This window comes from Syngnathus leptorhynchus, chromosome 10, assembly GCF_054491065.1.
Source record: "Syngnathus leptorhynchus isolate UIUO chromosome 10, UIUO_Slep, whole genome shotgun sequence".
NCBI lineage: Eukaryota > Metazoa > Chordata > Actinopteri > Syngnathiformes > Syngnathidae > Syngnathus > Syngnathus leptorhynchus.
The window spans coordinates 6,343,666-6,364,830 of record NC_141204.1 but is presented as its reverse complement, the minus strand read 5'-3'; the positions used below and the strand labels follow the sequence as shown (position 1 = coordinate 6,364,830).

The 21,165-nt window shown below is 44.1% G+C and overlaps 1 protein-coding gene across 2 annotated transcripts in view; it reads left to right on the top strand.

The window, feature by feature from the left end:
* Nucleotides 1–21,165, top strand: part of slit1a (slit homolog 1a (Drosophila)) — a 67,437-nt gene that overhangs the window by 5,566 nt on the left and 40,706 nt on the right. For both annotated transcript variants that reach the window (XM_085922276.1, XM_085922274.1), the window contains exons 2-4: nucleotides 3,137–3,208; nucleotides 5,397–5,468; nucleotides 6,643–6,714. In XM_085922276.1, the coding sequence (XP_085778402.1) occupies nucleotides 3,137–3,208; nucleotides 5,397–5,468; nucleotides 6,643–6,714 (216 nt within the window). The remainder of the gene's footprint in view (nucleotides 1–3,136; nucleotides 3,209–5,396; nucleotides 5,469–6,642; nucleotides 6,715–21,165) is intronic.

Here is a 21,165-nt window from a genome sequence, read left to right as displayed (position 1 = left end):
CAGGCGAAAGCTGCTCTAGACAAATGGTCCTGCGGTGCTTGCAACAGTGATATCGGGTCGGAAAACGTGCACATATTAATAAGTCGTTTCAATTGAGGCAGGTGTTGATGTGCACTGTTGGGCAAGTCATTACCAAAATGTAATTCATTGTAAATTATTTCGAGATGTCTTTTGAACCCAAGTCGTAATATAATCATCAGAATTTCATACAACGTTTGGGCCTCCCAAAAAAATCCATCCATCCATTCAAACCACTTATCCTCAGCGCCAACATGACCGGTACTTTTCTCTCAATCAATGACTCTTAATTCTTGGTGTCAGGTTGTAACAGCGGAATTACAGCCTGGGTAAAGGCACTTTCATAAAATTTTACGTAAACTTATAAAAACGTTCAGTAGTTTTATGCTGATTTATGTCATTGCCTCAGTCTTATACATTGCCGGCAAGTCTGCACTTATCCACTGCATTCTTTTAAGTTCTGTTATATTTCTGCATAAATGCCCAATGTCAGCCAACAATACTTTGTTTTTTCCTCCATCCAGCTCTGAAAGTTGAACCAGATTGCTTGCTCCTGTGGGTCGTTTTTGTCTACATGTCAGAAAGTGTGCTTGTGTGATTTCCACTGATAAAGTGTATTTATAGGGCCCCTTTTCGCTGTGCGAACCGTGAAGATATTTGCGTCTGTGTGTGTTAGTTAGCCGGCCGCAGCGTTTGCTTATTCTCCCTCTGGTCTCCAGAATCCATTTCGTATAATGTTGCTCAATTCAAACCATGTCCCCGCGCCCCCGTTTGCTGAGCGACCCCATGCAGCTGGCGGAAATAAACGTAATGAGTTTTTCAGTGTTGTAGCAGCACTCAAAGCCTATTTGAATTATGGAGATGTGAGCAAATGGCGTTTGAGTTGGACTGTTTTCAAGCAACAAGAGCATCATTTTGACCAACTGCTTCAAAAAAAAAGCCTTGAAGCAACACAACTCATTCATCACTAATACTCCCCAAAATCTTTATTTCGCACTTGATATATTTAAATATATTTTATAAAGTGTGAGTGTTAAAGTCTTAATCTGTTAAAAACACAATTTGGGTTAAAAAAAAGACTGCTTCTTTTGCAAAAAAAAAAACATTTTGTGCTACACAATAATCCCCCTTTTTTTTTGGGGGGGGGGTCGATTTGACCCAACTTCCTGGGTCGGTCCAATTTTTATTCCAACCGTTTTAAGGATGTAGTGAATGTGTGAAAGGTGATGGTTATTAAAATATTTGTGTGACTTTAATTGACGTGTTAATTGAATTCCATAATTGTATAACTTTAGGATTCTATAATATTGATACCCATACCAACTGAGATAGCGATGTCTAAAATCTGACTGTCCACGAAGCTTGTCAGTGCAGAAAATCCTCATCGTAATTTCTAGGAAATAGACTGATGGAGGTGGAAATCCTTCTCTGCGTGAACTGGGAATCATACCTAATAATTTTCTGCCACGAGTGTAATACCGCAGTACTGTAATGCAAAAAACCGGCACCACAAGTCGGAACCACAAAGCATCTGTCTGTGAAACGAGAGAAGGCGCGTTTGCTGTCCTGCCAACAACTATTGCTTAAATTTCTTTCACTGTAATACTAATGACTGATTTTTTTTTCACTAATAAAAAGCAGCATTCTCACTTTACACAAGCAAAACAATGAGTTCCTGCTGTGTGGGAGCCGGCAATTTCTATTACCTCATTGGTGGTTAGTGCATGGCCGTGGCTTTCTCATTCACAGGTTGCTCATGTAATTTTGTATGCACTACTTTACATCTAGCAGAATATTCTCACTCGCAGCTTATAAAATGTTTTGCAACCGTTCTGCTTAGCACTAGGTTTTGAAAGAGTATCAAAGTGTGGACGTGTGGCTCTTCCAGTACTAGTTAACACATCACAAGGGGTGTCTGGCATTTCATCACAATCTACTCTGAATATCACAATGCTGAAACTATGTTGAACTCCAAGATGAGCAAAAGCAACTTTATTGGTGGTCCTTTTCCCGAAAGAGCTCAAGCGATCGCATAGTTGCATCAATGACTCAATCCCACAATGGAGATAGAAGCGATGACTAACAACTTTTGACAGGATTAAGCAAGAACTCTCCGCTAGATGAGGAACTGTGGTTCCATTTGTTTATAGAGGAGCATCAGCTTTCCACAAAGTCCTCCTGCTACCTCTCAACGCCTCACTCGTTGCATCCCCTCACGTTCCTCTTCGATCCCTTTTCTTGTCCTTTGGGTGTCATTAGGAGTGACCGCCCTGGAAATGAGACATTGGCAGGTCGACATGCACGCAAGTACCTATCTGCGTGAGCACCTGTAATGAACACCACATGTGCACGAATCACAGCACAGGCTAATGAAGGCCGCTGCGTTATTTATTTCCCGCCGTCCTGTCGTTTGGCCTGTCAATGCACCTGTGTACACATACACACATACACGCCATCTGTCTATAATGGCCGTTCTTTTTAGTACTGCGTAGAGCTACAGTCCCTCGAGTGGTCATTAGACGAGTGGAGGGAAAGAGACCTTTGCTTTCTGCGTAGATTTGGAACACGTTTTTGGGCCGTGCTCAGCGATGAGGAGTTGAGTTGGCGGGTCAGGACAGGGTGGACCAATAATGCTTAGCGATTGCAGTAGCACACAAACATTCGGATCATCCCAAAATGTCTCTTTTTCCCAACAGAACGCATTTGCATTGACGGTCAGCACTCAGCAAAGCATCTGCTCCCATTATATCCACAACACTTAGCTTTTTGGCCTTGCGGCCTTTCCCAAATCCCCTCCGCTGGCTGCCACTAATCCCTGACAATAGTGGAAGGACACGGCCAAGAAGGGGTGCGGTTGCGGGTGTAGGTTGGCAGTTCCCAGAATAAAAAGAAAGGCGGCTCAAATGTCTTGCGCTCATGTTGCGCTTCTAGAATAGACTAGGGAGAAGAAATGCCAGCTTCCCCAAAAAGCCTGCTCTTACGAGAATTTGGAAAGATTATGAGCTGTGCTGTACCTTTGAATGTTGTTAAAACGGCCAAAAAGTGCATAAAGAAAATAGAGCAGGTGGAAATTAAAGACAAAATGTTAATGCTTGTTTTTTTATTCTCTTCTTTGCAGTGAGCTGAATGGAAACAATCTCACACGCATCACCAAGACTGACCTTGCCGGGCTCAAATACATCAGAGTTCTGTAAGTTTTGTGTCTGTCCTCCACGCGCTCTGACATCACACGCCACCATAGCAGGCCCCGCCTCTTAAAGGCACATGCATGTATGAAACACAAACACTACAATAGTTTTCACACTTTCATCCAGTCCAGTATTCTTATTCTGGTTTTAGCATTGTAACAAAAAAAATCTAAAAAAATATTAACATTCTGTGACCTAAGAGCAACCTATTTCTCTTTCTGAATGTAACTACTAGTTATACATACTAGTCACAAAGCTCACATTAACATAAGCCCAGTGAAGTGGTCTTATTGAGATGTACTCCACAGTACATTAAGCAGCCAAGTGTTTGCAGCAAGTGATGTAATGGACTTCTCTCTCACTGTGTATTGTCTGTCGTAGCATCATTTATTGCACCCTCGACGCACACTTCTGCCTGCCCTCTGTTCCTACACATCAACACATAAAGTGTGCATGCGTGCCGCTCCGCACAGTTGACACACTCGGTTAAAGTAGCAGGACTCCGAGAGTATTGAAATTAAACTACTCTTGTAAAATCAGGAATTAAAGCCGACTGTAAGCAGCACACCATTCTTTCTGGCCCCTTGGAGTCCTATTTTTAAACGCCATCGTTATTCCCCCTTGACACCCCTCATCCACTGCTTCTTTACTGAACCTTATTTACAGTCCTGCTTGTAATTGTCTGCCATCTCCTGCCCCTCCACATGGGGTTAAGTAGTACTTTTGAAGGTCACTACAAGGTGAGAGAGGTCAAGAAAGACAATAAAATGTTCTGTTTCTATATGTGATGTATGAGACGCACACATGTACGGTATGCATGCAAAAGTTGTTCTTTTAAATTAAAATGGGCACATCATGGACATCTAATCCTGCTGACCCCTAGAGAACCCTCAGTAGGAAACTAAAAGAAACAGGAGTATATATCTTTGCTGTCAGCTGTCAGTATAACATCTACACAACTGATTTAAATTCCTTTTGTCCGGCGCCATGTGTAAATCACTAGTTTGTGTGTTCATGCCAAGAGAGACAATCACTTTTAGAAGATTTTTTTCAGATGTTTAAATTTAAGATTTCAAGTTAGAGGTACTCATATTTTTTCCCATCTAAATTCATGAGGAAGCGATCAAAAGTGAATTGCACTTTTCTCTCAATGTTTATGGAGCGCAAACAGTGATTAGCATTTATATTTGATGGCGAGGAAGTGCAGACTGCTGAGTTGTAGGAGACGGGAGAGGTGGCCTTCAACACGGAACAGTTGTATATGTAATGAAGGAACACTCTTGTTTCTCCTATAAACTCACTTTGTGTTATTGTAACACTTCCAAAATCATCCAAGACCCCTTTTAAGGGGAGCTGGCATTGGCAGTGGAGGTTAGAAAGTGTCCCTGCATGTTTCTAAAAAAAAAAAAAAAATCTGTTTTTGTGTTTATTTATTTATTTTTATTATGATTTTTTTTTTACTTTGACTTGTGTGCATAAATTTGAGATCCTCACATTAAACAGCAGTTTGGCTTCAAGCTGTTTATAGCCGCTCCCAGTTGAAGTTTACTGTCAAAATAAACATGAAATAAAGAAAATTACAGGTCGTGTATTTGTCCTCTGGCTTAATGCTAATGCACAATGCAAAACACCGCAAACGAGCTAACAAATACTCGTTTTGCAGAATACGACCCGTCAAGATAGTTGAACAATGATGCAGCAACACATCTAGACAAACAAGATAACTTGATGAAAACCAAGTCATGTTGCTGCACCTTTTGAGAAATGTGACTCCTAGTGTATCCCTTTGTTCTTATTAAACTGTGTGCAATTACATTATCCTGCCCATTAAAATAAAGTCTTAAAAAATCTTGGCTTCCTCAAAGCTGACCTTCCATCCCTCCTCTTGCCCGCGTTTGTTCTCATCTCCCCCCAATGCGAGCCCCACGGACCACACCAGAGCCACACTTTCTGAGCCACATTGGAAATCTTTCCTTCCCTGCCTGCCTTTTTCTGCCAAGATTCCACACAGTGCCCTCCATCCACACCGCTGGCCTCTGTGCGGTTGTGAGGTGTTGACTATGTTTTCACCCGAGTATGAATACAGACCCACTGACAGAAGTCCCGCCAAGCATACCTTGGATATTTTGACAATAATCATCAGTAAAAGCGTCTTTCCTTATTGTAATACTAATACTCCTTTCCCTGCAGGCAACTGATGGAGAATCAGATTACCGCGATCGAGCGTGGGGCTTTTGATGACATGAAAGAGCTCGAGAGACTGTGAGTACCACCCTGTAGACAGACACGTTTATTGTATTTCTAAACCTGAGCTAGTGGGTCCACGCATTACTCGAGTGTAAGGTGACTAACAAGAGGAACTGTCTATAAAGGCACTTTCCTGTCATTCGGCTGTGGGCAGATGGTGCCGGGAGCATTTCTTGCTACCTGCCTCCCCTCACCGCACGCCTTAACCCATGTGGACAGACCCATCACTCCTCAGCAGCTTGTAAAGCAGCCCCTGGAAAGACATAAGCAAACACGGCCAACCACACCTCAACTGGCACATTAGCAAATCAGTAGTGCTCGCCACATGGAAACCTGTGCCGCAGATGACTTTATGGGCAAGCGCGATTAGTGGTGAACCCATAAAAGACTTTCCCTTAATACGAAACCCACATTAACAATTCCAATTGCTCAAGGCTATGCTCAGATCATCTTTAAAAAGTTCCCCCCCTGTAGAAAATAAGCGGCTGGTTCTACGATATTTTAAAAAAGCCACAAACTCAACAGCAGGTACGCTTCGAGGCTGTGAAGTGGGCACACAGTTAATTCCCATTATGCACTGAAGTGCCACCTTAGTCGCTCCCAGTGGTGAGTGGCACAGGTCCCAACATCTGTGTCAAAGTGTGTGTGCTGTGCTCTCAAATTTGCAACCTCTCAGTCACAAGCCACGGCTTTCACTCCCATGGGCCTCGAGTACTCAGTGGAAGGAGAGAGTTGTGGTTTCCAACAAATTAGCAACAGGCTGTTCCTCATTGACTCAAATGCTTTATTTGCATATAGCCTGCCAGTCTCGGATGTGACGTGTTTGCCAGCCATTGTTCCAGTCAAGAAACATTGTGTATTGATATAACTCAGATCAAATCCGCACATGTTCTAACATGTAATTGATGTAATTCACTTGTTACAGAACGGGAATTTGGGAGAATTGTTACTCTCGGAAAGATGTAATCCTACCCCGGTGTTGTAATGTCACTATGTAGAGATAATTCACTGCGCTTTAATTCCCCCTGAACTTTCCCGTAGATATTTATGTGACATTAACGGGAGACTGAAACACAATAGCCCGTGGGTACGCTGATTCGACTACATCTTGGAGAAATTATTCACAGCTTCCTCACACAAGGACATACACACACATTCACTGGCTGATCATATGCTCTTCCTGCCATAGGCGCCTGAACCGTAATCAAGTGCAGCAGCTTCCAGAGTTGCTCTTTCAGAAGAACCCTGGCCTGTCCCGTCTGTAAGTAACTGCAGTCTTTTATTTTTTTTCTTGAACCATCCACGCTCCCCTGCTGCTTGTTCACGTCATCTCTCAACACTCCTCTTGCTCTCGTGTGCTGTAGCACTGCTCAGCAAGGTTTCATTTACCAATGTGGGCTTTGGTTTAGTGTGCACAATTAAACAGCAGTCAGACATAAATTTTACTTAGAGAAAGGCCACTTGAGGTTTCAATGATCCTCAGTGTTCCATTCTGGCTTTTGGACTCTTGGGCCTGCATTCCTAATCATCAGCAGTGTCTACGAAAGAGAGTGCACTGTTGAGAGGGTAGTTGAGTGTGGCCCAATTGATTTTGGGCTCTGTTCCAATTTAAATACGTATTGAGGTCTTTCTGTCTGTGGACTGCATCTCTTTTCCCTGATGTACACACACACACATGTGCACCATGTAGTAAAAGCATCCCACTGTACGTAATGCTAAGCCTCCTCTGTATTTTTTTCAAAGATTTCCATCATTTGGCTAATCAGTGTCCCTTGTTGCTAGCTGATCATTGCAGCTCACATTATTCCAGTTACCTGCAGCATCTGGGAACAATAAAACAGTGGGACATGGAAAAAGCATTTCCCTGCCATCTATTGACGCTGTGGTTTGTACATGCTTATGACCCTTACTTGCGACCCCCCCCCCCCAATCTGCTTATCTTGCGTTTGATGTCTAAAACCATCTTGAATCTATTTGTTGCTCCCTTGTAACTGTCTTCAAACGTCACTTGTCGTTAAGCCAAAGTCGTCCTGTCAGGTTTGAGGGCAAAGCGTCATGGAAGGCTTGATTACAACGCGCTTGTCTGTCTCGCTGGACGAAACCGCCGCACGGCCTTGAACAAGCGTGACTGGTCCATCTGTGGCGAGCGACTTTGCCAACTGCCATCGAATTGTGCTAACACAGCTCCCCTGTTTCATCCAATCTGACTTCACGCTCATTATTCTAAACTCTACGCCGGCACATCCCGCACAATGAGACCTTGGTCACGTCGGCTAAATCGATTCACAATGTGTACACGGTCATTTGTTCTTGATCCTTGGATGAATTAAAGAGAGCTATAATGGGGCATGACGCTTTTCAGGTGCCTTGTATATTCCTAAGCAGTTAAAACAAATGAGCAGGCCAGCCGCACTGAATTGAAAATAAAGCAACCATTATGACGCCTGTGGTAGATTGACGGATTGATTTGTGCGAGACTTAAAGAACAGCGGGGCAAAAAGACAAAGCCTTTTCTTAATGTATTTCTTAACTCCTGATGTGTCTGGGCCACACTGCGGGTTCTGGTTCCATGTCTGATGCGGTTAGATTACGGCCTGTCTCACTCCTGCCAGCAGTTTTTAATGGACTTAAAAGGTTCTCCATTCTCGGGGGAAGTCTTTTGCTGCTATTTCGTTTGTACCTTTTGTCAGAAACAACCGGGGTATGTTAATGCACTGTAAATTAGTTGTGCACCTTTGCACTTGCTCAAAGTTGTTAAATTGCTCAAAAGGTATACCTTTCCAATCCTAACAAGGAAGATTATCATAAAAAGCAGTGCACTCTCCCAGATTGCTCTCTTCATTTGAATGCAAAATGTCATTCTAAACCTTTTGCACCTTTGCTCTTTGTCTCAATTACACCCTTTATTGAGCTCAGTTCTGTCTTGAAGAGAAGCTTTAGTGGAAAAAATGAGCGACAAACTCACAAAAATGAAGGTCTTTAGGTTAATGTAGGAATTTGTGCGTGGGATTAACATGGTAATGGCGGCCACAGTCATAACCTGAAAAGGTTTAGGTATGAACATTTCCTCTAGAAAACTCCACTTATTGTTTGAATTTTAAACATGATGCTACAGGTGCCATGTTTTAAAAGTTTGTGAAAGTCTGCTAATGGAAGACTGTTGAATGACCTGAATATATTAGTGTTCGAATTTTGTCCGAACCGTCGCAAGCACACCATAATTATATTTGCAGGGGCAGAATCGAGATAAATTTGGAATTCGAGATGATTAGCGATAGTTAAGGTTTGTTACAAGCCGCTCAATGATGGATGGCAATTGGGTCCCGAGATGCAATGTAAACGACTACATAGAGGTAAGAGGTATGGCGTGGAACATCAGTGAACAGTGAAAAGAGAGTTACATTCATCAATGTTAACAACCTGTTGGCCCCCTTGGCCTCATCCCACTCCCACTTCACTACATGGCTGTAATCTACTCATCTGTGCCTGTAATTAGCGTCGCCTCGCAGTGGGAGAGCAGGGGGAAGTGAGGACCGTGTGACAGTGGGGGGTAAGGTGAGAGGATTTGGCGTCTAGAGGAGAACAGTTAGCCGAGGAGACGCCCCGGAGGGACGCAGCATCTGGTTTAAGGTCAGGATGGGTTCTGGGGGAAGTGGAGGTGGACGTTGTTGCGTTTTGTTGCCACAACACGACCTTGTCGGAAGCGCCATGTTACACGGCATGTGAGAGATTGGTGGTGAGGTTTCACCTTGTATTTCTCCCCGGGAGGTACAAAGGGGAGTTGTGTACTTGCACAAAAGGGAAGATGAGGAAATCCTGGCAAAGAACCAGAAAGGGCATGTTTCAATCGTCCTCAAGATCCTTTTTCCATCTTTCATTTTCATCGTGTAATGCTTGGCGACAGGCTTATTGACATACACAAAACACAAACACACTGACATACTCGCTGGGTGACATAGTTACATACTGACGATACGCACAAGCGCATTAAAAAAAAAAAAGAATAAGGGAAATGCAAATAAATCTAATTAGAGCAAGAACGACCCTATAATTACCTCTCCATGGGCGAATGTCTGTGTGGGGGTCGTCCATGAGGGAATTCGTTATTTCTGGTGTTTAAGTTTCCTAACTATGTGTTGCAGAGTTCGATGAGCAAAGTGCTTCTGTTTGTTGATTGCTAAGGGGAGAAAAAATATCCAGAAAAAGTTGTATGCTCTATCATTAACACTATAAAGCATCCAACTGTCACCTTATTGCTGCTTTGCTTTTCCATTCGCTATATTCCTTAGCTGCAGGTTGGCTCCAAGTCAGAAAATCAGCGCTCAACCTTTTGACGACATGAAAAGAATTAAATTGCTGCGTCTGGTGCCGTTCCCGCATATGAGCCGGTCAGACCGTTAATGCTCTAAACTTGTCTTGTTGTTTTCTTCTCTTTGTCTCTGCTCATGAATGACCCGCTTCACTGCGCCCGGTCTTTCGGAATACTGTTTGGGCCCCAACTTTGCTGCCGTCTCTATGGAAACTCGTCTTCAATCGCTTTCTGGGCCATCAGTGTGCCCTCTTGATTAAAATGGTCGCCTCACATCTGTCCAGCATCAAATTCTCAATGCATAGGAACGTTCTTACGCTCTGTCATTTTAGCAGTGATGCCAGTTTCCAAAAAAGCCTGTGCATACTGAAATTAATTGCAACAGACTGATTCAGGTTCTGGTTGCATCAGTGGGGATTTTGAGTTGAGCTACCATTGGTTCCAGATTCTGAACAGACTCGTCATCTCTTGCCCAGCTTCCCTCCTTGTCCACCATTAGCTCATATTGCATTTATACAACCCATCGTGCGTGATCTGTCAATTTAAGGTGTTTGAGTTTCTGCAGCAGCATGAAATTCCTGACCTGGCGGCCAACCAAACCGTCCAAGTCATGTATTAACTTCCTGCTCTCGCACGTCTTCCTGCCCCTGTCCTTGTCAGGTGGTAAAAGCGGCTTTTACGGCTTGTCGCTGTTTTCTTTACGAGTATGGGCGTACGTGTGCGAGCGTGTGTGAGCGGGAGAGAAACTCAGACTAAACCATGTGAAGCGAGCGGAAGCCAAAAGGGGGTAATTTAAAAACCACTACTCCATTTGAAATATTCACCACCTCAGCACAAGGGGAGCAAGAGTGGAGAAAAGAAACGGACAAAGTGGAGTTGCAATATTCACATGGAGAAAATATGAAAACAGCAGTGTTTGTATTTACTGACGATTCTGTGTCCGTCCTCATGAATAATTAAAGTGGTGGATTGGGGATTATTAAATATTCACACCAAAGCAGAGGCACATCAATGCTGTTTTTGGTGTCCGGTTTCTGCTATACGTTGCTCTACATATGTCAGCACAAACACACATGACAGTCCACAATGACCATCAAATCATGCATGTGAGTCGAGTGTGTGCTTCTGCACATTTTTCCGCGCCGGGGGACTGGCCCGGTCATTATGAATTGATACAACATGAATAAGACATCACAGCGTGGTCCAGATCCGTCATGAGTATACACAGGCAGGGATTTCATTCAGTCCAAGGAGGGCCTGCTTGCCCTCCTCTCTGCTCCCACCGCTGACACTTCAGACTGCTTGGCAATGCTCGGTCCAGATTGAAAGTGACATTCGGACGATGCAAGACACACACACTCCTTGGTATCTCTCGACGTGTGGAATGTAGCAAAGTGGCCAGGAATAACATCTATTTTTGGGGCAAACTAAATTGCCGTAGTTGTGTAAGTTTTGTGACGTTAACATTCTAGTATTGCCCAAAAAATGGGCTGGAAAAATAATTTGCCTCATTTTTAACATTACCAATTGTCACGAGTTTAAAAAGTTAACCACAATGCCAAGTGTTCTGATATCTCTGTATTTCGTTGCGGGCAGTTGCAATATTTTCCACTGTTACAAATAAGTCTAGACTTGAACATCCCAGGTGCGTTGCTGGATGTATTCCAAGTAGACACAATAACACGGCTTTTCGTCACTCAAGTTTAAAGACATCAGAGCAGTATTTATAACCACCCACGATTATATCGCTACATCATCCCCAAATTTAGGAAAATGCCAGCCCACTTGTGTCCCGTGTCCCCATCAAAAATGTAAAAAGATGCCTCAGAGCAATTCATTTGGCAGCAGTGTGGAATTTTTCATGATTAATTTTGGTAGGTTTTCCTTTGTGAACGCTTCTCACAAAGAACAACGCTGTAAGGGGAACGGCTCAAAAGAACAATTTAGTTGCCCGAGGAAAGCCTGGCATTAGGAAAGAGATTTGGGGATTTTTATTTGTATGTGTGTGTAATTAGCGGTTTTAGACACATCCCTTGATCCTCTTCCCTATGGCTAAACTCTCCTACGCTGTCTGTCGGTAGGGTTCACGTCCATTCTTTACACTTGAGTCCCTTTGTTCTTCTACTCCATAGACTCTGCTGTACCTTTTGTTAGAAGACAACCTAAATTCCAGCTTTACATCATAGAGTCTAAAGCTGGGAAAGGCAAAAGCTTTGGAGGAAACTGTTGAGCCAGGGAAGTCATCTCCTCCCTCTATTTTATAGGCCAGTAGTGCACTTTTAAAACTGTACTACTAAATCGTAGGAAAGAAAAGTTGTCAGCGCTACAAACCTTCATGGCAATTTTTTTTTCTGTCAGTGTTACTTCTTTACAAAGAGACCGCTCTGCGGATAAGAGTAAAGGCCGTGCAGGATTTATTATTATTATTATTTAAATATTTCACTGCTACAAATCAAGTCAAGCCTTGCAAATTTCTAAAGGTCTGTCAATCCTGTTACTGAATGTGTCTGTGTGGTTAAATGGATAAATAGACCTTTCCTTTTTAAAGTACAGCAGGAAAACAGTCGTGACACGATGCATTTAGTATTGATTGTGAAGGCACCACTGGGAGTCAGGGGGATGAAAAAAATACGGAAAACTCCAATTTAAACACATGATTCCAGTTAGAACTGCATTTTCAGTTAGATAAACGTGTTGTGCGTGAGTGGAGGGAGGACAGAGCAAAATTAATCGTCGGATGGATGTGAAGTTGATAGCGTGTGACAGAAGCAGCCAATAAATACCGTGTGGATTTAGCAAATGGAGTTGGCAGAAAGGAGCAAAGTGAGGGGCATACAGAAGAGGGATTGGCTTCCTCCAGAGATTCTAAAAGGATTCTCGTCAGTAGAAGAGGATGCAACTCAGTCCACCTGCAGAGGAGTGTTTGCCAAAAGGTCCATCACCACTTCAAAGGCAAACTCTGCCAAAGGTGGCCTGGAAGAAACGATGGAGGATAACGGAAATACATGTAGCGATAAGACCAGAAAGCTTGTCCATCCCCCGTTATTAACTGTCCCTCACTTCCTTTCTGTCATCTTCTTTGTCACACCCTCCTTATCACGTCCCCGTCCATGACTTCCTCTCTGTGTCTTATCAGTATCTTCAACACCTGGCTGCCCCGGATGCCAAGTCTTCCTTCATTCGTCTTCCCCGTTAGCTGGATTTCTCCATCCGCTGGCTTTAAAAAATGGCCCGGGGACTGGAGTTTCTGACGAGCCCCAGGTTGCGGTAATGAGATTGCAGACGCTTTCATGTGGAGATCAAACCCGACGGGTAGGGGGTGGTGGGGGTCTTGTTGGTGCTGGTCTTAGTGGAGTGGATATTCCCAGCAAAGGACTTGACAGTGGGCTCAGTCCAGCGCGCCGATATGTGGACAGTTCCCATGAAGTCAAGACGACCTCAGCATGACACACAATAACGTCAAAGAATGGAACAAATCATTGTAGCATTCCTCTGTCCAACTTAATACATTTCCTGATATTTACAGCCGCAGAAGGTCAAACGTTTCAAGCAGGACAACGGCATAAGTCAGAAATCAATGGCAGACGCAGACGAATACACATTTTCTTCTATTCCTCTCTGCTTGCTCTGCGAGAGAGTCAACACCTCATAAATTCACCATGAGAATAAGTAGTCCCCGGGGACAAAGGCAGACTGACTCGGGCTATATTTGAACAGGCGGGTGCTCTTTGATTCGACTTTGCCCAGTAGAATCAATGCCACTCCCTAAATCCCTCCATACCCAGGCCCATTAAATCCTCCCAAAAGCAAGCTGTGGATATATGTGTGTGGGAGGGGGTCTTTTAATCCGTAACGCTCAGCCACACGGCATCACCACTCCCTCCCCCTGACACCTTTATTAAACCAACGGGAAGGAATTACCTTGAAGTCGTATATTAGGAGACTGTATAAGATGCAACATGTTAATTGGAGGATTTATTTTATCTGACATTTTGTTTTATGAATTCCAAATGTTATGATCATAATGTTCTTGTTATGTTGAGTGACTGGGTCTTAAAATATGACTGATGTGACCCTAAAAAAAATCTTTACCATAAACCTATCCTGTTTAAGGTCAACACAGTTCAAAATCGGACAGCCTTTAAAATGTTGGGATTTGACATGAAATGATTCCATAGGATAGGATGAAAACAAAAATAGTGTCACTGTCATAAAACCACATACAGGCAGGCCATTTTAAGGACCATTTTTCAGATATGCTGACTTGTAAAATGTACAGTCGGTGGGTCGGTTGGTGTGTGCGCCGTATTCAGAGGAAGTAAAGGGATATGCCCAAGTACCACTTCATAAAGCTGTTGTGAAAGAGAAGGAGCTCATTCATGGCTAACAAAGACTTTTCACATGAGCAAGCTAATACACAGCCCTCCACTTCCTCGACACACTTTTTACCCATTTTATTTCTCCTCTTATCAGTCTGTTGCCCCGTTTTCTCTCAAGTCTTTGTCGTAGGTTAATTGGTTGAACATCTCAGACTGATGCAAAACCTTTGCAAGGAATTTTGGCAGCGTAAAAATGGCAGCTGGCTTCATCAAATGTGGATCTACGATAAATATCTCAGAGAAACGACAACAGCTTGACTTTTCTCTCATCGTCTTTTAATAGTAAATCTTTCATGGTTTCTATGGAGACTGGAATGGCTGAGTGATGTTATGCTGCCCTTGGGCAATCTCACCCTCATCCACCTTCCTACCTGTGGTTGTGGATATAAAAAGACAGTGTTGCATCCGAGTTAACACATTCACTGCGCAAAGTTTACTGCAGTTTAACAGTCCAATTAAATCTTCTTCTTAGTTCCAGTATTCTTCTTGCGTATAGGAGTTTGAAGTATAAACTTTTCTGAGCGCAGCAAGACCAACCAGCGGCGATCCGTTAGGTTAGTAAAATCGCAGCCTGGTTTCCCAAGCGAGCACCCTCATTGTGACATGGTTAGACGTGTCCCGACACCATTCCCATCACCCCTCATCCCCTCCATCCCCATCCCTCCCTCTATCTCCAGAGAATTGGTTGCCCTTTCGCTCAAACCATTCCGTCTCCTTGGAGCTCATTGTTCTCGGTTGCTAGGTGATAGCCGGGGCCTCATTTGGTCACCTTGGATACAGGGGGAGGCCTGGGTATTTGGTAAAGGGTCAGTGCTGCCAGAGGTGACTTGAAGGTGTATGTGAGACGACATTTACGTATATTGTTAGCCATCAAAGTGTGTGTATGTGTGAGCGGGTTTGTGTGTGTGTGTTTGGTTAAGGGTCAGGCGTGACAGAGAGGGTACAAAAGTGTAGGGTGTGCCCAACCCCTCCTTCACCATTTATTAGCCTATTCAGTCACCCACTCCCCTGCTCACAGCCAAACTGGGCCAGGAGGCAGCGGAGCTGTCACTCAACACTTTGGGGGAGGGGCAAAAGATAATAAATGTACATTACATGGATCTAAAGAGGAAACTCGAATGGCACAGACCTCAACCAAGGCAGAACTGTTTAAAAACGTGAGGGGGGAAATTGTGGGGCGGCATATTTGTGTTTGTTGGTTGCAGGGTGTTTACTGGTTCACAAGGAAAATAAGGAACATCTTACTTTTTACGGTTTCTGGTAAGAAACTTCCTGTTTCAAGGGGTATGATGAATGATGTGATGAATGATGGAACTGCACAACTTTTTTTTGGAGTGGCAGGAACTGTTCCATCGTGGGGAAAGTTGGGGGGAAATGTTGATGCGCCGTATTTTCTATTTGCATCCAGCTACTTACTGATTCATTAAGTAAGATGACGGGAACATTTCCGTTGTGATGCTTATTTTTATCCCAGTGTGCCTTTTGTGCTGAGATGTAATGGAAGAAATAAGCAATCACTATGATGAGGAGACTTGTTTTTTTTTGGGATGTTCAATACTGTTGGTGGGAGTCACACCTGCCCTTGTTTTTGTCTCTGGCTCTCTCCCTCTCTTTTTTTTCCAACCGTACTGAGCCCCTCTCAGTCTGTAAAACACCCACTGGGGGATAGCCTCTTTGTCAAGCAACCCTTCTGAATTCCCATCCACTACCGTCAAGCCGGTCTCGGTCTTGAAGAGTCCTGGAGTGCCTTTCATGAACCTCCACCACAACAACGTACGTTCGCACACAAACCAAATTGTGTTGTTGCCAAGACTGAAGTATAGATTGAAAAAGTACAAGGAGAGGGCAGGGAACAATCTAGAAGCATATTTGACCAAATTAACTCATTCTAAAGTTTCATCTATGCCATTTGTGCATTTGTATACATTTTGAAAGAAATCCTTCCCAAATCGAGAATGTCTTTAGGGAAGGGAGGAAGTTGTTGCAATAGGGGTCCGATTCCATGTTTTCTTCCATTTTCGCTTCCTGTTGGTGTCATGGCCAGGTGTCTTTTCTCTCCATTCTTTAATGTTCAGTTTCTTCACAGTTGCATCAGTGAGCCCTTGGAGCAAAACCTTTAATGAGGATGATGAGGTGACTCATCTCGTTGTGTTTTTTTGTGAGTCATTGCTGTTTATGTATGTCTTTTATCCAACTTTTTAGCACACAACTTTACATCTTCCGCCCCCTCATTTGTACGCTGTGGCAATCTTGGTGGTTCCCCCCCAGAATTTCTATTTGTCCTTAAATGTTGCCATGTATGAATTGTGCTCCAGATTGCCTTTCAACTGTTGCCATGTGTTCTCCAACACTTGTCATGAGTCAGATGGAATGATAAATTATAGCAAAAGAGTTATAGCTGATGGCAGATTCCAGAAGCAACCAAGCCCATGCCACAAAGAATCATTGACTCATTTGGGGAGTCGCTTTTTCTGAAATACCTCTATGGTTACCCACAATCTGTTTTGGGACGGTGATCGAACTTCGAATGGATCATTGAAATCACTTATGTTAAGAATCATTTGCTCCAGAATATCAATCATAACATCTTTTGGCTTTTCCCATCACTTGCATTGTTTGTTCCTGACACAAGTTGAGTTGGCATTCGAGTTGACATTGATGTGCTGTTGACCCTCGATTGTGCCGTGTACTGCCGTGACTGTCTTTTGTTGGTGGAGGGCTAACCTTTCTTTGTGCCCGTGTTTGGTTCGGTAACCTTGCTTTTGTGTGACTGTTTGTCACAGAGTGTTGTGTGATTGCCCTTCTCCATAAATCACTGTCAGATTCCAACGGCATAAAACAAAGCGCTCGCCCAAAGCTCGGATATTGTTTGCACGCATGTGGGCGCATCCACATCCGTTCTCGTATGTGCGTCAAGCCCTCGGCCCTTCATTAACCGGCAACTCACAGAGTTTATGAAAATTTATTGAGTGTGAGATGGGCGCTTTTTCTTCAGATGAATATTGCAGGAGACGTCGCGCCGGGTGACACAACAACCCATCGATTTCAAGGCGACACCGAGGGAGGGGGGTGAAAGCAAAATGGTTGAGAGAATGAGGTTGATCGCTACTGCGTGATGGCATAAACTGGAGAATTTCTGTCACTGAGTGTGCGTGTGTGTCCCACACGGGGGGGGGCCTTGATAAATAAATAATGAGTGAAATGAGAGCAGCTCTCCGTGGATCTTCTCCGTTTTTCATGGGAAGTGACTGTTTAGAACTTAACACACACACATTTCAGGACACGCTACATTCATGCTATCGGAGTTCACCGACATTTTCCTTTCCAGGAACATGGCGTAAAGTTCTAAGGCTATAGCTCCATCTACACATTGACACTGATTCAAACTTTAACCCCGACTGTATCCTTGACTGACTCGCTATAAGAAAAAATACCAATGGAAAAGCCTCCACGCAGACTCGGGCTGAGGAGGTACCAACAGGACTTAGCTCTGCATTCCAGACGCATTGACGGTAATCGGAAACAGTGAGGTGAAGGCTGAAGCTCACACACATCCACAAGCATGGCTGTAAATGCCTTCCTTGTGTCGAGGCCGGGGAGCTTTAGTGAGCTCAGCAGGGTAAATACAGTGATAAAAGCAGGATTTGGCGGGGTGATTGCAATGGAAGGAAGCGGCGGGAAGGGAGAGAATTTATTCCTAATATCCCTGCAGGTCCAGACACGACAGACGCCCCAAGGCTTGTAACCAAACAGCGAGAGCGGCGCTGACTCACGGTTCCTGTTCTCGCTCTGCGGGCTGTCCTAACACATCAGCAGTTCCCTTGGGAAAGGCAACCTTCTCCTCAGGAGAAGGCGGCAGGCCCACCTTGCAGACAAAACGACCTTTTCTCGAAGCAATAGTGGCGGCGATGAGCCGTGAGTGAAAATGGAAGCACGGGAGAGGGTGGGGTGGGTGCTCGTGAGACAAAGTGAGGGATTTATAGGTGTCAAGAGGAGGCCGTGTGAAGATTCATTATTTGTTTTAAACATCACATTTCTAGGCAACTGAAGGAAAGGTCAAAGAGAAGGAAAACACCAGACTGGATAGCGATTAGACGGAAAGATGGAAAATGGGTTGACGTTAGGGGATACTGCTTTGGAATGCTGAAGCGGTTTTAATTACAGACAGCCATATTGTACACATACGCTTGGATTTGTGTGTCAATTTTTAGTAGTTCACTGGTTTCATAGTGATTGGGGTTTTTTTCAGTTAATGAAGTGACATCTTGGTAAAAAATTCTTCTGTATAAGCAAATCTTGTATAGCGCATTAATTAGATATTCAGTAGAAGCAGATTGGAGAAAAGCTTCTTTTTTAATTCTAGTTTAGAACTGAGTGGCCTGAGTTCTGTGAGATAAAGAGGCCATAGTCTTTGAGCTATCAAAGGCGGAGTGACAGGATGTACTTAAACGTGCAGGCGATGTGGCTTTTTGTGCGCATAAAGCCATGAAGAGGAAGTCAGGATGCCGAGGTTAAGTGCGCTAATATCCTCTCAGTTTTAGGCTGCATGTGTGAAGGGGCGACGCTCACGCTTGTCAAAATGGTGGCAAACAATCTCCCGTCAAGTCCGCCTGGTGTCATTTTAGGCTTTCGTCTGGCCCGCATTGATCTGTCAGTGACGAAGTTAATGAGCGTGGACATGCGGCGCAAAGTCTTGCCACAAAGACATCAAAGTGCCGCCGCGGTGACTGACCTGCTGTGAGACTGGCCCCCGGGCAGACCCCCGGGCTGCTTGTGAGCCAGGAGGGGAGGGAAGGGGGAGCTCTTGGCACCATATGTAAGAAGCTCCTCCATCTTCCATGTCTGTCTGACAAACGTGAAGCATTCTCACACACTCGTCGCGGGTTTAGCTTGTGTTTGGGGCCGTAAGCGGGATTAATCGGAGAGCAGCGGCAATTTTGGAGAAGTCAATAGGATTCCTTCTCTCTGCTTGCGCTCACTGCTTGGGAACTTGCGTGTTCATACACACACACAGATGGAAAAGTCTTGCTTGCTACTTGGTAAACCATTGGCAAGTTGGCTTTTCTTTCCACTCTGTCAACAGTAAATAAAGAGGGGGGGGGGGGGCAGAGTCCGAGAGCAAATATTAGCCTATGTAGACAAAGGCATTCCAGACGGAGTTGTCACTCTCACTCGCTCATCCTTGAAGTTCCATCCTCCTCTCTGCCTTTATCTCCATCCAAACCTACTCAATTGGGAATGAGGAGCCTCGGCCCAGCGGTCTAAATATATTCAAATGGACTCAACTCGGCTGATGAAAATCCAACTCTTAAATGTAATTAAATTCCCTGTTAAAAAAAAGAAAAAAGAAAAACTTGTAGCCTTCCCACATAGCAGAGAAGAGCGGCCAATGTTAAATGGTTAATCAAATCATAGATTTGATAAATTATAAATAGATGTTTCTTCATCTAGAGACTTTCTTATGCCTACATAGAGTGCCAATAAAAATATACACTTAAAGCCTCTGGTGGTTGGACGAAAGCCCACCGTGTCGTCACGGGGCTTTACAAAAATCCACACAGGAATGAAGAAAAAAGTTTCTTGCATCACTGACACACATTTGCCTCCATCCATTTTACTCTTCCTCCCCCTGTCTGTCATCTTCCTTACCGTGCGGCCTCCGAGAGTTCAGATGTCATCCTCATCCTTGTCAGGAGACCCCTAATGGATCGGTCACGCTCGGGGCCCTCCCGGCCCGCCTCCCTGAGCTGGGGTGAAAGGTCAAAGCTAGGGTGAGATAGTGAGCCCTGGGATGGAAACATCCGCTCGGCTGCGCCTCCGGCGTGGATTATTTTCTCTGCAAACAGCTTGTCCCATAGGCAAAAAGCTCAGCGGTAGAATACAGCAAACAAAATAAATAACACAGCTCAAGCTGCAGGATGTAACATTGTCAGGTAAGCATACAAATGCCCCCCCACACACACCCACACACACACACACACACACACACACACACACACACACACACACACACACACACACACACACACACACGTCTGGCATATCCATCATATCCACTCGGGGGCCTTGAGAGGACACCTATGCAGACTACACAAAAACGTGTGTTTGTGTGTGTGCGTATTCAGTCTCGGTTGTGATTAATTCCAAAGCATTTGTGTGATCTATTGCCGCTCAAAGAAACAAAAACCAAATGTATGTGTGGCTACAAGGCAAGTCAACACACATGATGATGTATGAGGGTCAGACAAACCTTCTCTTTGAGCGATCAATGTTCTTGACTTGTGGTTTTCTAATTTCAAAGCTGTTTTCTAAAGTGTTTGGTTCATGATATGTTGCTGATACGTATGTCAGAATCTCATCTGGCAACATTTATTCTGCCACAGCATTTTCATTCTGATTTTTGTTTTGACCCTCTCGCATCTTTGTTAGTACTCAAGCTTGCGGTGCATAGGGCCCTCTGGAAATGGCTTTGTTTTTTTTCCCCATCATTATTATTTGGCTAAATCATTATTTTCAGGGCTTTTACGTACAAATGTTCATCCTAGGGCAACACTTAGTTGTGGTTTCACTTTCATTTGGTTGCCATGACTGATGGAAGAAATTAATTGGCGTTTAAGGTCAAAACAGAAGAATAGTTCTGCCTGAAATCATATGGTAGGGGGAGATCGTGAAAATAAAATGCTGGTAATTAGGAAGTCTTTATATGGGCTCTCCGGTAGCATTAATGCTTTAACTTGCTTTAAAGTTGTATCAAATCCTTCCTGCAGCTCATCTTCCAACTTTCAAGCGCAGGGAAGCGAATCCCCGTTCATCGTTGCTTGCAGCTGTAATTATGATGCTTTGTTTTTCCTCCACTCACCCCGCCCCCCCTTCAGTCCCCTGGGTGATGACTTTTAATTTCATGCCCCTTGCTCTGGCAGTTGCTCCCTCAGAGTTTGCAAGACACTACTCCCAAATAAACACAAATATGCGTTCAGGCTTTCCACTCGGCTTCCACGCAAATATCTACGAGCGGTGATCCAGA